General features: G+C 36.1%; 1 protein-coding gene across 1 annotated transcript in view; it reads right to left on the reverse strand.

The window, feature by feature from the left end:
* Positions 1-15,741, reverse strand: part of TMTC2 (transmembrane O-mannosyltransferase targeting cadherins 2) — a 259,189-nt gene that overhangs the window by 86,670 nt on the left and 156,778 nt on the right. The window contains exon 4 of the mRNA XM_052774546.1: positions 3,732-3,846. Within this exon, the coding sequence (XP_052630506.1) occupies positions 3,732-3,846 (115 nt within the window). The remainder of the gene's footprint in view (positions 1-3,731; positions 3,847-15,741) is intronic.

Here is a 15,741-nt window from a genome sequence, read left to right on the forward strand (position 1 = left end):
CCTAAATACAAGTGAAATAATGTATGCAAAACTGTCTTTTGACAGATAAGCAATTTTACTTTAGTCATTAATTAGAAGCAATTTGAAACAATACAAAAAACCCCATGAGCTTTAGGTAACAATCATAAGGCAACAAAGACTGAAAAGCCAAACCAAACTAAAAGTAGTTTGTTTTTAATCTACCGAACATTGCCTAGTTTGGAAGAACTACTGTTTTTCTACAGCTCTGTCCTTGGTACTTCACAGTATTAAAATACATGGATTTCTCAGTTAAAAAAAAAAAAAAAAAAAGAAGCATAGAAAGAAATCTCAGTTTATGCTGATTTACTACCCTAAGAAATCTAGCTGAAATCAGCAGCGCTATATAGCTTTGAGAAGTTGGCTTTGAGATTTATTTGTAAAAATTACCTGCACTGTAGTCTCAAGATGTCAGAGAAGTTATTTATAGGAGGCCCCTTTATATGTATTTTTGAAGTACAAACTACCTTATTAAAATCATATTGTAATACAGTCTCCATTTACAGTATAAAACAACAACTGAAATCCCTTCTGCACTGAAATTGCTATGAAAATCTCAAATGCTTTCAGAGTTGCCAGGAATTTAGCCTCTGAGTTTTTCATGAGAGTTTCAGATCAGGCTGGGTCACAAGCTATCCTGAGGTATAAGCTATGCATAAGTTTTACTTATACGTACTTGGACCTGAGAAAATGTCAACAGAACAAAACCATTTTAAGCCATATCTAAAGTAATGATGAACCACCAACCCAATATTAATGTTAGCAAGAGCTTTTTTTTTTTCTTTTTTTCCCCTCTTTTTTAAAAATAAATAAAAATAATAATAAAAAATTTTCTGCTGGTCTCTAGAAGTTTAGCAATTTATTTAAGGTTACAGAATTGACACATTCGAACACTATGGGAAATGACATGTTCAGAAGCAGACAAACCTTCAGATGGAGATTAGGTAATTATGTGATCTAAATTAATGCAGTTTAAATTGTGCTAAGTGGCAAAAGCAGCTGCAACTCAGAGCCATAAAGTGTAACAGTCAGAAAATAAAAATATGCCACTGAAATCAGCCATTCGTCTCATCTGTTAAATTCTCTAGATTTTAATGCATTAATAGCCAACTGCTAAGCCAACCTCACATTTTAGATTCTTGAAAAAGAAGGAAAGAGAGATCATCAAGTGCTTCTGTTTATGTAGTTTCTCTCTTTGATGGTGACCCATTAAAAATTGTGAGTTAATCCTTAATAATTTGTTCCTTGATCAGATAGCACTTAGATTTGTTATTGCTGTGCGTGAACACTGGGCTGCATCTGCCAATTAATATGTATCAAATACTGAGGCATCAGTGCTAAGAAACCATAAAGAGCATGTGAAACCACAATATACTTAGGATATATTGTGGCCAAAATACAGTAATTAGAAATGACTGTAAGGGTGGTTTTTTCCTAAAGTTCTACTAAAAGACTGTTTCAGTTTCAAAGACACATACTAAAAAACAGAAACAGCAAATCTAACTGGCCTCTTGTAAGACACACACTTCCATTACAGTATTTTTTGTAAAAGGCTCCCACAGAACTTCATGCCGAGGATGGGCTGAACTTGCAAGGGAGCTCTTCAGAGTTTATGCTTGAAATAATCAATTCATTTGTGGTCTCCTAATATCAAAGCCCACTCCCTTCACCACCTAGTTTTCATGCTGGATATGGAAGTATCCAACACAGCAAAAGATTACAAAACCAAAAAAAAATGGTGCAAGATTTTTAAATTTCTACTGAATAACTAATGGTTTTATGAAGCTTTTAAAAAAAAAAGAAAAGAAAGGATTCTATTGCATTCAGGATAGTAGTAGAAAGGTTAAGAATTAGAGATCCTTTTTTGCATATGCATACATATACACATACTACATAGCAAACACTTTTCTCTGAACATACTTCCTTTACTTTCACAGGTATATGTAAGGTAACTTCATGCCCTATATATTCCAAGCAGCATTTGAGTTAAATTCCTTTTGAACAAATTCAGTAGAATTCCAAGAAATCTTCTGTTCAACAGAAATGAAGGTCTGTAGGCATATATTTTGTATATCAGTGGAAAGCCGGATGATTATCAGCTTGTTCCGAGAACAGCAAAACTACTGAAATCTGATTTCTTTTACATGCCTGTCTTTATCGCCCTTTCCTCTTCTCTACCCTGGTATTAACTTCAGTTTCCCTCTATGATACAGTGAGTGAGTAAGAGACAAAAGTACTGTATAGACATACAAAAAATTTTAATAGTTATAATTTTCATCCCCAAAATGAATGGCATATGAGAAATTTAGGAGTATCAGTCTTGTCACTTTTTTTCCTATATGCTTCTGCTGGGTTCAGAAGTTATTTTTTAAATGTGAGCAGAAGGAGCTTCTTCTTAGAAATATGCTTTCTGTGCTCTCCACTGCCTAACAGAGACAAAAAAATTATGTGCATATGTGTATGTGTGTAATTGTATGATTATTAAAAATATACATATTTTGATACAAATTTGTTTTCGGAACAGAAAGTCTATCCCTAAATTATTTTGCGTTTACAATATGTTTAACTGTAAGGTAAATTAATGAAATGGGCAACTTATTTCTTGTTTAACAAGGAAAAAAGAAGAAAATGTCTGTTACGGTAAAATTCATTTTCAGATATTATAAGCAACCATTTTAAACTGGACTTACAGGCAGAACTTTATTTGTTTATTTATTTATTTAAAGAGGCTTATTATTTGCATTTAGTTTTTGCACACGTCGCTCCTCTCGCACACATACTTTTCTACCGCCCACGGGACGTTATTTTCATACTCCTACCTAACGAACGGCAGTCACCTGGATTTTGTTCTCCGCACACATCATGAAACAAGAGCGTAGGGCTACTGGAGGTGACGAGCCTGTCTCGCAGCAGAACCCTGCTCCGGGGGGCTTGGCCAGGGTGGGTGATGGCAGGGCGAGCGCCAGCTCGACGAGCAGCGCTGAGCAGGGAGCGGGCGAGACTCCCAGCCAGGACACCCACGGAACCTGCCCCCTTCCCGCTGGGGCACGCAACACCATCGTGCCTCGGTGAGAAGCTTAGCGCGACGCTAGTTTCTGTGTTCATGATTTGGTACGTTAATGAGTTGGGAAATCTTTTTCCCTGCTGTATAATTATTTTGATGCTCATGGTATTTATTCTTTTACCTACCTACAATAGGATTCTAGTAATTAAACTGTCTTGAACCTATGCTGCTCTAAAGTCAGTCACAGGAGAAAAGTAATTTGCTGGTTTAACATTTCAGATCTCTGGAGCTAACCGAGGGGTATTGGCTTATGCTAGGAAGTGCTTAAACCCACTACCCCCACCAAGTGTTATACAGACTTAAAAAAGAAGTCTAAATAACACCTCTATATCTTAGGCAAGTCAGAAACAGATGGAGTGCTACTGTTGCCAGCTCATCTATCTGTACTTTGTTCAGCGTGAGGGGTTTTTTCTTCTTTTAAAGCAAACAGATTTGTAAGTTTACCTTTTCTATACCCAATACGTGAATATACGATAATGTTGATCAAGAAAAGCTCCTGTCCACCCCATAGTTTAAGGAGCACGATTAACGAAACAACTATTACAAAGCAAGAGCTAACATCATCTCCACTTCCAGCAAGTAAATCAATAGCTCCATTCATGACAGGCTTCACAGATGATCCAACCCCAGGAAAGCCATGCATACTTACAAATTATAAAGCATATCAGCCATGTTGCTGCGGTAGTACAAGGCATTTCTATAGGCGCTTTCAGCTTCGGAAATCTTGCTCTGGCTCTTGAGAACATTTCCAAGGTTACCCCATGCTGTCAAGAGGAGAAAACAGTATTCAGAAAGAGCTGCAATCCAATTACACGACAGAGTATCCAAGTATCAGGAAGTTCCTCAGGGAGACAAACCCCACAAAGAAACTATTTTTATGGAAGGGGAGGTTGGTTGTTTTTTCCCCCCAGTTCTCTGGATCTCTGCATCTTACTGTGAGACTCACATTTCATAGTGGCTATTTGCATACATTCTGCATACATATAGCTTTTGGGTGGGAAAAGGGTCTTTAAGAACAAATATGTCTCTATGCTTTAGAAAGTACTATAGCAAAGGGAAAGGACGATTTTATTTTATATCACCTCCAAATAAAAATCCCCAGTGTAAAATGTGCAACAGGGGCATATTCACAGTTTTAGCTTTTTTTTAAGCCTATCTACTCTAAACAGCAAGAAATTTTCCCAGAGTAGACACAGCTTTCACTGAAGTATGAAAATTGACAAATGACGCAGGAATTGGAAGAATGGTTAGGTAAGTAACCAGGATTAAAAGTATGCCATGTGGTTATAAACATACTACACAGAACACTAAAATGCATTTTTTCTACTTGGAAAACATGTGGTTCCTTTCCATACAATTTATTATGTTATACAACGTGCTTTTATATCCCATCTATAAAGGACTTGAGGTAAAAAAAATATTTAAGGCTCCACATGTGTTGCCTTTGCAGTTTTGTTGAGTGGCACAAAAACTGTACTTACAAAAGAACCTGGAACTAACATTTTATAGAAAACACAGCCTATGTTATTCACAATTTAGGAAGCTAATTTAACTGGCATTGTAATTACAGTCTATGTGTATACATGAAAAAAACACATTATGCTTATAAATACATCAAAGTTGTTTCATAAAACAGTTCTACTTTCACAAGTATTTTTTTATGAGCAAGAATAATGGAAAGATGATGCATGTCCTTTCCACCAAACACACAATATATGGCAAACTATTCTTCCCTCCAGATGCACTAACAATAAACATTAGCTCAAGTAGCAGTTAAACTTTGCTTCTTCAGTTACTGAAGCCCTTTTTTTACAGGAATTTGTCTTTTACAGGAATCAATTTTGAGTAATGCAAACTTTCAATGTAGTTTTAATGTAACACTGCTAAATAGGTTGATAATTATTTCAGGTACGTGTTTTTTCCTTAGAAAGTGCATTGCTTGCAAGCTGCTGTGGTTTGCTGCAGAAGCATCCTGCCACAGGGATGGAAACAGCAGCAAACACAGTGTTTTCCTCTGAGCAGAATAAACTAATCATTGCTGGGAAAAAACTGATGGAATCCTTTTAGGATTCACAAAAAATAATGTCATCCAACTGTGCACAACATATTTTGTAAAGACAAGGAAAAAAAATACAGTATTTCCATGAGAAAAGAATCTATCACTTCTGTGAGTTACTTCATTTTAGCCTAGTGTTTCATAAGATGAGAAATAATTGAAAAGTTATTTATCACTAAATTGACAAAAGTCACACAAATGTTCTATCGTTCTCTTGTTTAATAAAATAAAGCTGCTAAGACTATTCTCAGGTTCACTCAATTTTTACACTCATTGCTAGCATATACACAGAATTCTGAATTTATTTCCCCATTACTGCTACTATTCTTTTTTACACGTAGAAAACATTTTGGAAGCAGCAATTAAGGTGACTAGCCAGCTCGTCAGCATTAACACTTGTAAGAAAAACAGATTCTTTTTTATTTAAGACTCATTTGTGAAAACACACTCTGACACTGATGTTGCTTCTGCAGTACATGACCATCCAATTTCCCGTAGTTGTATGTTCCATATAATCTGTAGCTACTTTTGTTTTTACTCTGCTCTCCCATAACAGAGCATTACAGCAAATGGCCATTTGGACTACTGATAACAATTTCCTGCTATACAGTTACTTGGTCCCAACCACTCTGAAGCTCAGCAAATGAAAGGATCTATAGAAGAATGATTCGGTTCATCTCATCTGTTAGGCTGGAAAAACTCTGTTAACACTGTTAAATGTAATAGTTTCTCCTCTACACTTCATTTCCTGCTGTACGCTCTATTATTTATCTGTGTTAATATAATTTTTAAGGCAATACTTTATTTTACATTCTGCAAAATAATCCGTGTCAAGTTTTTAATAGCAATCAATATTTAATCTGCATTATTTTATTTTAAATGTATTCCATTTAGACTTTTGTCTAAACTTGTAAAACTGTGAATGATTAATTTAACTTAATGTGATGTACTAGAAGAAGTGATAGTAGCAGAAAATAGCAAACATAAAACACGATACTCTCACAATTTATCATTAAAAGAAACATGAAAACCAAGGTCTTTTTACTTCTCCAAACTATAAAAGCTTAGTGTAAGTCTTCACATCTATTTAAATACAGAATTAGTTAGATGAATGACCTAGCTCTGGCTGGAGATGAAGATACATGGACCGTTTTGTAGAATAAATGCTTATTTGTAGAGATATACCCACAGCCCTAGAAGTTAGGAACAGCTATTATCTGCAGCAACCACATCCTCCTGGTTGTTGATATGCGAGGGAGAGAAAAAGAGGATGGTCTACATGGAAAAGAGGTTACATCAGCTACTCAAGGAACTTCACTCCTTTTTTGTCTTAAGTAGTGCAACTAATGTTAGGAAACACAAAGAATTTCAATTATTAACAACATCTCTGGCATCCAATTTCTCAATCCGTAACTCAAGACAAATTTCTCCTGCAAAAGTATAACATTGTTTCAATTATGTGTGCATTCAGAAACAGAAACAAAATTATACCTGAATGAAGCCACATCCCCATTACAAACATACCCTATGACTCCAACTAAATTTCAGCACTCAACTATTTTCCATCTGTACATGGTAAGAAATTAAAAATTAATATTCTCAAAAGAAAAAGAAAGTAGGTCAGTTATTCTGGAATTTAAAATGGATTTTTATTCCACTTATTTTTGATATATATTTTTCATCTAAAATCTGTAATACCTGAAATTGCAAAAGGGAACATTTAATATTCAGGAGATGCCTAAGTATATATATACCACAATTTAATCTTTAATTACAAATTCAATTTTTCCCTTATTGGAGACCCTATTCAGCACAAGGGAAAAAGCAAGCTGTGAATGAAACAGCTTTGTAATATTTACTTTTTGCCTGCTGCTTAATTCCCTGTGCACCAACGACGAGACCAAAACAGGCCCAGATCTTTTCAAAATACTCCTCCATCGTAGCATGGGAACAAAGGTAACATTCACATATCTCACACACCTACAGAACAGTCAATCCATTCAAACTTTACTTCATTGCCTACTTTTCCACAGTAGAATATAAATGGGCATATTAATAATTAAATCCATTTCATCATCTTGTATCCTAAGCCAATTATAAACTGAAAAATATCCTAATGCTTGAGAACTCCTATGCTAGTTACATTTCTTTGCAGGAAAATGGAACATTTTAAAGGGGTTTTGTTGCTTTTGTTGTTTTTAAATAAAAAGTGGGGAAAATTATGTAGCACTAAGTAGGAAAATAAACAATTGTTTATGTGTTATCATTTTGGTCATATTAAACTAGATTTCTATTAAACTTTAAAGACGACATTTATGCCACCTTGCAGTGAGGGTAGGTCAAGTTCTCAGGCATTTAATTGCTTTCAAAATGAAAATGAATATGACAAATTTCAGCTTCAAATTTAACATGATTAATGTCTCAACTATCTCATTGAAACTGAGGATTAGGATTTAACAAGCCTGAAAAATACCAGGTTGGCATATTAAACCTTCTCTAAGCACCTTCATTCTGGAAGGGAGCAAGACAAACAACAGTGAAGCAGGAACAACATTGTCCAATCTAATCTGCCTAGATTTAAGAAGCACATCTTACTAAAGAGAACAGTTGAACTTTCACCTTGCAATTGAATTATGAAAACAAATGAGAAATGGAAATGAATGTGTGCAAATATCTTCATTTAAATAAATCTTTCCTCGTCTACTGAATCAAAGATCATGCTGTGCTATTCACTGAAATGGAAATAACAAAGCAATGAAGTAAAATTTCAGAGAAAAGCACTCACGTAGTGTAAAAGCATATATGTTGATTACTTGATCCAATAGTTTGCTTAAAAAAACCTAAAAAACCCACAAATCATTAACAAAGATAACCCAAAGTATTAAGGGAGAATTCTCCTTCCTTCCCGTCACCCTTATATAATCCATGAAAAATGAGACAATAATAGCATCTATTTGGAAACTCATAACCTATTAACCTATCTGCTGTCAAAACACCTGCTGAAACACGGAGAGGAAAAAAATCCAACTAAAATCGCCTATTAAATTACTGAAATACAACCTGGTAAACTTTTAAAAATAATATAGCAAAGAAAAGGAAAATGCTGTCTTTCCCAGCATGTTATGCCAGGGGGCAAACACTCCCTTTTGTAAACCTTACTAGGAACAAACGTACTTGAAAACTGATGAAATAAAATGTAGGACTCAAAAAAATTGATACACGACATTCACAATTCACATCAACAAATTACTGAAGTTTTGTAATACTCAAACTAGTTTTGCAATGTTCTCAAACTATCAGACTTATTCACAAAATAAAAGTTAAAACACAAATTGATGAATGCATTAAAAAATGCGAACTAAATTATTACTTGAGTGAAACAAACTACTTGAATGAAGACTGAAGTATTTAGGGAACAGTCAAGTCATTTGTAATCAACTTGTCAGCAGTTCCAAACTAACAACTTTAGTTCACAGAAAAATGCATATCAAGCCAAGAAAACTTCTACGGAACTTTACAGATATTTGTGCATTATTTACTATTCTTTAGCATGTGAAATGAATAACAGCAGTTCCAGGTTGCATTTCCTCTCTTTACAATCCTTCTGCATTTCTCCTGACTCATCTATGAAAAAGAAGTGAATGCATATCAATTACCTATTTTTTCATAAACAGAGTTCAGTGATGGAGAGATGCTGGTCCAGAAAAAAAAGCCTTTGATTTTTTTTTTATTGCAATGACATCTGGTTTTGGAAGTTCTGCAAGAGATCTGTTGTTCTCTATTATCACAATTGCATTTATGCTCCCATGTAACAGCTGTGAAAAAGATGCTCCTGGGCAACATTTATGATAAGGGACACTAACACAAGAATCTCGATACAGCAGGAGTTCAGAAACTGAATCCTTGATTGTAAAAAAACACTAGCACAGCACAAAATCCGAATCTGATATTTGAACAAATAACCCATTTCAGGGCTGTAACAATTTCTTTAGCAATGTAAATATTTGCATGATCCCATCACAGAGGGGGACAGGATAAGTAATTTAAAAAAAAAAAAAAAAAATCTGCCCTGCTTCAACATAAAAAAAAAAGTTTATAAATTCCCTTAATGTTCAGTTTCAGTAGAGAAACAGCATTTGCCTTTTCTTGTTAATTCTAAGTAGTAATGATCTCTGTCTTCCCTTTTGGAAAGAAAGCCTACCTCCCTGTGGTGGTTTAAGCCCAGCCAGCAACTAGGCACCACGCAGCTGTTCGCTCACTCCCCCCCGCAGTGGGACAGGGAGGAGAATCAGAAAAAAAAGTAAAACTTGCGGGTTGAGATAAGAACGATTTAATAACTAAAGTAAAACAAAATGTAGTAGTAGTAGTAGTAATAATAATAATGAAAAGGAATATAATAAAATAATTTTTAAAAAACCCAAACCAAGACAAGTGATGCACGATGCAATTGCTCACCACCCGCTGACCGATGCCCGAGCAGCGATCTGCCCCTCCCAGCCAACTCCCCCCAGTTCATACACTGAGCGTGATGTTTTGTGGTCTGGAATATCCCTTTGGCTGGTTGGGGTCAGCTGTCCTGGCCGTGCTCCCTCCCAGCTTCTTGTACACCTGCTTGCTGGCAGAGCATGGGAAACCGAAAAATCCTTCACTTAGGATAAGCGCTACTCAGCAACAACTAAAACATCAGTGTGTTATCAACATTATTCTCACACTAAATCCAAAACACACTGTACCAGCTACTAAGAAGAAAATTAACTCTATCCCAGCCAAAACCAGGACACTCCCACATAGGGCAAAGGACGAGAGAGGGAAGTATGACCAAGAACATAACAACCAACCCACTTTAACTTACGTAAAACCTTTTAAAGAGCAAAGATGTGCAATTTTGAAAATATTCTGCAATTCCAAACTACGTGAAAAGATTGTAAGAGAAAGTATTTTTGAGTCTAACTCCTAAAGGTGATTTTGTTTGTTGAATATAACAGGCTTTTATCTTACAGGCTTTTGAAGAGTATTTTTTATTTCTTCTCCCTCCAAATAAAAAAATGGGAGGAGGGAGATATCATTGTACCCCTGCCAAAAATGGAGTGGAGAAAGAACTATGGTGATTATCAACAGAATTATCAACACTTTAGAGGTGTTTTTACTTTTACTTTGTGGAAGTAATGTTGATTGGTATCAAAACCCTCATCAGGCTGATAAATAGTGCAGCTCGTCCATATTCCCCTACTACTTTACACCTAAACCATCAGTACTTGAACTTCATGAAAAAGTTATTTCTGCTCGCCTGTTTACTTTGCAAACATTAAATTTCAAAACTCATCAAAGATGATTAAGCATGTGGGCCCAACAGATGCCGTAAAGCTCCAAAGAAGCATCCTTCTCAAAACCTGTTGAAATTCCTAGCCTAACGGTAAGACATTATTTGGATGATAACTGAAGAGTGAGAATTCTAATTTTACTTTTTTTAAACACTTCCTTCTGTTTCCAATACTGTCCAAAAGGATTTTCCCTTTGCTTCCCTTCCCTTCCAAGGCTTACAAGCCAATTAAAAGTAATATATGCACATTTTATATAAATCAATTCTTCAGTACAGCACACTAATAATCTCCTCTTGGTCAGAGCATCAATATTTGAAATTTGCATTACAGTTGGTGCAAAGTTTTATGTTTTCCTTCGTTACAAACTTGTTGAGTAAGAAACTCAGAGGGAAACAGGTTAGAACAGTATGACAGAATTTAAAACATTACAAGTAAGAAACAGTACTAATTATACTTTCCGTTTTGAAACGTTGTGATGTTTTCCAAGAATTTACGTCACAGTATGACTTATTTTAAGTGGGTTTTTTTTCTGAAATTAATTACTTAAGTTGTTACCAGTGTAATGGAGTCAAATCTGAAAGAACTAAAATAACTTTATGGAAAACTAGGAGTTTTTACTACTTTCCAGGTGATGCTTCTGACAAAAATAGCATGGGGAAGATGCCTTTGGCCTTGACCACACTGTGTGTATTAAAGGGTGTCAATTTATATGGGGCTGTCACCATAAAAGGTTTGATGAACGCTAAATTAACTTCTAAAAGTTTGGCGCATAATATAAAACCAAAACCAAAAAGAAATAACCTCTTCTCTTTTGCTATTAACTTTTATGTGGACTTAATTCCTGGAGCGTGACAATCCAGGTTTCCATTTTAGGACAACTTTTTTTTTTTTTTTCCTTCTTTTTACCATCTGTTCTTAACACTTTTTCATTTTGTACTATAAATTACTGCTTTACAGCTATCAGTATGAAAGTCATGAATTACAAGCATTCACGTTGCCACCTCACCCTATGGCAGTATCACCACAATGTAGGCAGAGTCAAGCGCAGCAGCATGTTGTGAATCTCTCAGCTCTATGGTAAAGGGGAGCAAACAGAATATTGAATATTCTTGGAACTTTCACTAAATATGTTTTTCTATTGATTCTTAGCACCTGCACTGAATATCTCTAGAGCAGATATTTAGATTTATTCTAGATCAGAACCAAATTGTTCATTTTACCACCTATCTGAAGCTCCACATTAACAGCTGAAAGCCATGTATTGCCCTACATAGAGCACTGCACCACTGCTAAGGTTACAGACTATTCAAAAATCAGAGAATTTTGTGAAACAACGCTTACTGCAGAGGGTGCCGCAGTAAAAATAAACTTAATGTAGTATGTGGCTTGCATAGAAAAAAAATTTCTTTTTCTTATGTTCTTCAAGTTTATACCTTTAAAACAGATACATTCCTGTCATCAGATTCAGCTCCCTCCTGCTGAAAGTACAGGTGCTAAACTGGGAATTAAAAGAGGTATATGCTGTTCCCAGCTCTGTCGCTGGTCTGTTCTTCAGATCTGTTGTTTAGGAGGTTTCAGCTCCTGATGCCTTTCTATTTGTATTCTTGACATTTGTTACTCATCCATTAATTGCAAGTTTTTTCTGCCAAGGATTGCATCTCACTATGGCTTTGCACAATGCCTACTATAACAATGCAGCTAGACACTAACAGAACATAAATGCATGATAACCTCTGGTGGAATGAAGTAAAGGAAGAAGAGACAAGGAAGTGGTTTTGCAATACAGAAGAGAGATGTAAGGAACATTTCACCATATAATTAGTATTCTCACAAAATGAGGGCCAAGAAAAATAAGTTAGTTACAGTTTAAACATTGTGGGAACATTGATAATTGTGTATGCATTTTATATTTTGATCTACATTCTTGACTTCTGTTAAAGGGTCATCCTTCCTAAAACACATTTGGGAGCAGACAAAGCTTGCGTTTGGTTAAAATAAAAATTACAAAAAAAAAAAAAAAAAGCTGTAAAATCTGACACTCCTTTGAGTCTTTTGAGGACTTCTGAGTATAGTCTACTTCATGAGAAATAAGTTGAAACATTAAGACCAATGTTTGTAAATGGAAAATTCACCGTACTGGAAAAAAAAAAGGCTGAGATTTGCAACAGAGGTCAACAAGTTTCCAATAACCAATATTCCAAATTACCTTTGTTGGGTAACACATGAAGAAAGAGCACAGCACTAATTATGTCATTCACATTTGAAAGGTTATAACCATAGCTATAAAGAACAACACCTTTTCCTCCTTGTCGAAAGGTTAGATTCATCAGCAGCTTACGACATTTTCCTTTCAAGGGTACTACTTGATAAAGCAGAGTGCTTCTCCAGTCTTTAGCATTCACATTTCATCAGGCAATCACTTTGTTCTAGAGGGGGAAAGAGTTTCACAAACGGAGGCATGATAGGTTTCCCCAATAAAAATTCTGAAAGCTCAGTTGCACACGCAAAAAAAAGGCAATGAAGAGAGCTCAACATTTTAAATAGCTTTTCTACAATACAGACCCACTATCTCTCACAAAGATCTTCAGAAGATTAATTAGATCATGTTTGTTAAGTGGTTCGAGAACAGAAAAGTTCATGTAAATGCTAAAGGTTACTACTTTGAAAGTGGAACAGGTTTTGCATAAGTTCTGCATTATGGTTTGTACAAGGTATTTATATTTTTCCTATCATTCCAAAGAAATAATGATTTTTTTCCAAATATGTCATAAATTCATTCATATCATTTTCAATAATTTTCCTCGAAAAACTTCACTTTTTATTAGATACGTTTTGATCAAGCTACCTCATTTTGCTAACTCAACAGCAAAACTGCCCGGTTTCTTGTTTCCTAAAGGGATAAATGGTTTCTATACACCCATAATTTATGAGTTTAATCTACTTTATATATTGATTTTTTTTTAAATCAGTGGGTATGTGGTAATGTTGAGACAGACTGTATTAGAGATTTACCACCTCCTAACTTTTATATATTATTCTTCTTTTTATTAAGAGTGTTATTTATACCGTTTGTTCAACACTTCGTTTGCTGATCAATTCCAGGGCTTTTGGAATGACAGCAGGTGAAAGAAAAACATAATTGAAAACTATGCAGAGCTCTGAAACCTATCCAACACCATGTCAGCATGGGTACTGAACCAACTGACTTTTGGCAGGCAGTGCTTCAGTTTTGTTTCTGAGTTTTGAAACCCTGATGCAAATGGATATGAATTCATGACACTCTCTGCTATGCTCAGCATCGCCGCCTGATATACCTGCTCCACTTGCTATGTTACAGAAAATTAACTTTTCCTCCTCAAAGGATAACACAGTGGCTCTGTCAGCTCAATGAACCTGAGGGATGAGACTAAGCAGCTGGTAAAGCATTCTCAGGCTTCACCATTTACTCTTTAGTCTACAGTATGGACTCCTCGTTCTGCCTAGGACGTACTTGCAGGTTTTGGTAATCCAATTATCTTTAATGAACCTAATCTCAAGTGCGTGAGGGGCCCACAATCTGGATGAATAATAAATATCACATTAACAGAGTCTTTAGTGAGCACCCACGATAATAGCGAGCACCCAGAGCCATCAAAGAAAAATGACAGATATACTCACATACTCCTACTTCTCCTACACACCCTGATTCACTACATGTGACAGACTAGTGTATGAAGAAATTCTCACCAGTACCTTCATTTGAAGTGCCACAGGATCAAATAACACTTCCTTACTGGTTTTAGTTATCTATCACAATGTAAAATATTTTCAGGTTAACATCATAGAAACTCTTAACAGCATAGCCCTCGCCCAGTATTAGTCAACAGACAAGTTCAGGAAGAAACATGTTTCCCAACGACTCATCTCTCATATGGAGGTACCATCTCACATCTCCCAGGAGCTGGCTCAGTGCAGCCAGTGTGCTACATGGACAGTCCTTCCATTTCTCCCACAAGAGAAAGACGATACTCCAGACAAACCTGTCCTCTAAACCAGATTCAGCCCATGAAGCCAGTGGTCATACTGCAGAACCTCTAAAAAGATTCAAACCAGAAATCATAACCTCACTGCAACTTTGTAGGTGTTCTTTATAAATAAACAAACACACACAACACCAACACACACACATTGTTCTGGATATGTCCTCCCATTTCCCAATCTTTGTACAATTCAGTTTTGTTTAATGTTGCAACTCTAATGAAGATATTCTGATTAAGCTAAAACTACTGCAAGATCACGGACTTGTTGACAATGCAACAGTTTTCTACCTTCCGAGCTGTGCTGGCACACCCCAACGCACCAGGAACTAGCTTTTCATCTGACAGAAAGGTAATAACAAAAGACTGATAAACATAGATTATATTTTATTTCAACGGAAATCCCATTGTCCAAGGAGATAACTGCCAGAGGTTACTTCAGGGCAGTGTTTCGTGACACAGTGGCTCTGGTGGAACTACCATTTTAAGGAATTCCTGTACCTCCCACCCTTCAGGCCGTTCAGTTCTGCCACCCCATCCCTCATGCTAAAATGATTTTTGGGAAAGCTATGGTATGAATCAGATAAATAAACAGATACAGGTTAGAAAAAAAAAAAAAAAAGAGAAAAGGCAGATCATAGTAGCTTTAACATCTAATCTAGTCACTGTTCTGTTCCCAACAGAGCCCGATCACACCTTTGTTTGCACAGTTTCGTTAGCTATGTGTGCACTGCAAGTGTGTGAACACTGTAAGCCATTACTGCCATAAAGTTCCCATATCATGAAACTTCACAAGAGTCAGGAGCAAAGCAGTGAACAGTGCTGACCTGAAACTCTCGTGATATAAGGAATTGTGGTTTGTAGAGGCGATGGACTCAAATCATGCAAGAAAGCAAGAGGAGGCCAAAGGAGCAGAAAAATACAAGTGGAAGAGGAAGAGAACTCTGGGCACCCTAAAAACCTCAGGATTAACCCTGAGGAACTCTTCAGGGCACTAAACTGACTCAGGCAAGGAGGTGACCATGTACTAAATCTGTCAAATCACGTAACTTTTTAAACAGCAGGCATGGTTCTAAAAAAAATTATCTATGATACATTTCAAAATTATCACTTACATCCTGAGTGGTGAACTGTAAGCCAGCCTCCTGCAGAATTGGAAGGGTGCACTTAAGTGACTGAAATGACAGCCCTGGTCTGCAAAGCTAAATGCAGGTGGATCGTGTTGGCTCCTTTCCAGGAAAGGGGAACAGAGAGGACAGTGTCCTG

This window comes from Harpia harpyja, chromosome 23, assembly GCF_026419915.1.
Source record: "Harpia harpyja isolate bHarHar1 chromosome 23, bHarHar1 primary haplotype, whole genome shotgun sequence".
NCBI classification, from domain to species: Eukaryota; Metazoa; Chordata; class Aves; order Accipitriformes; family Accipitridae; genus Harpia; species Harpia harpyja.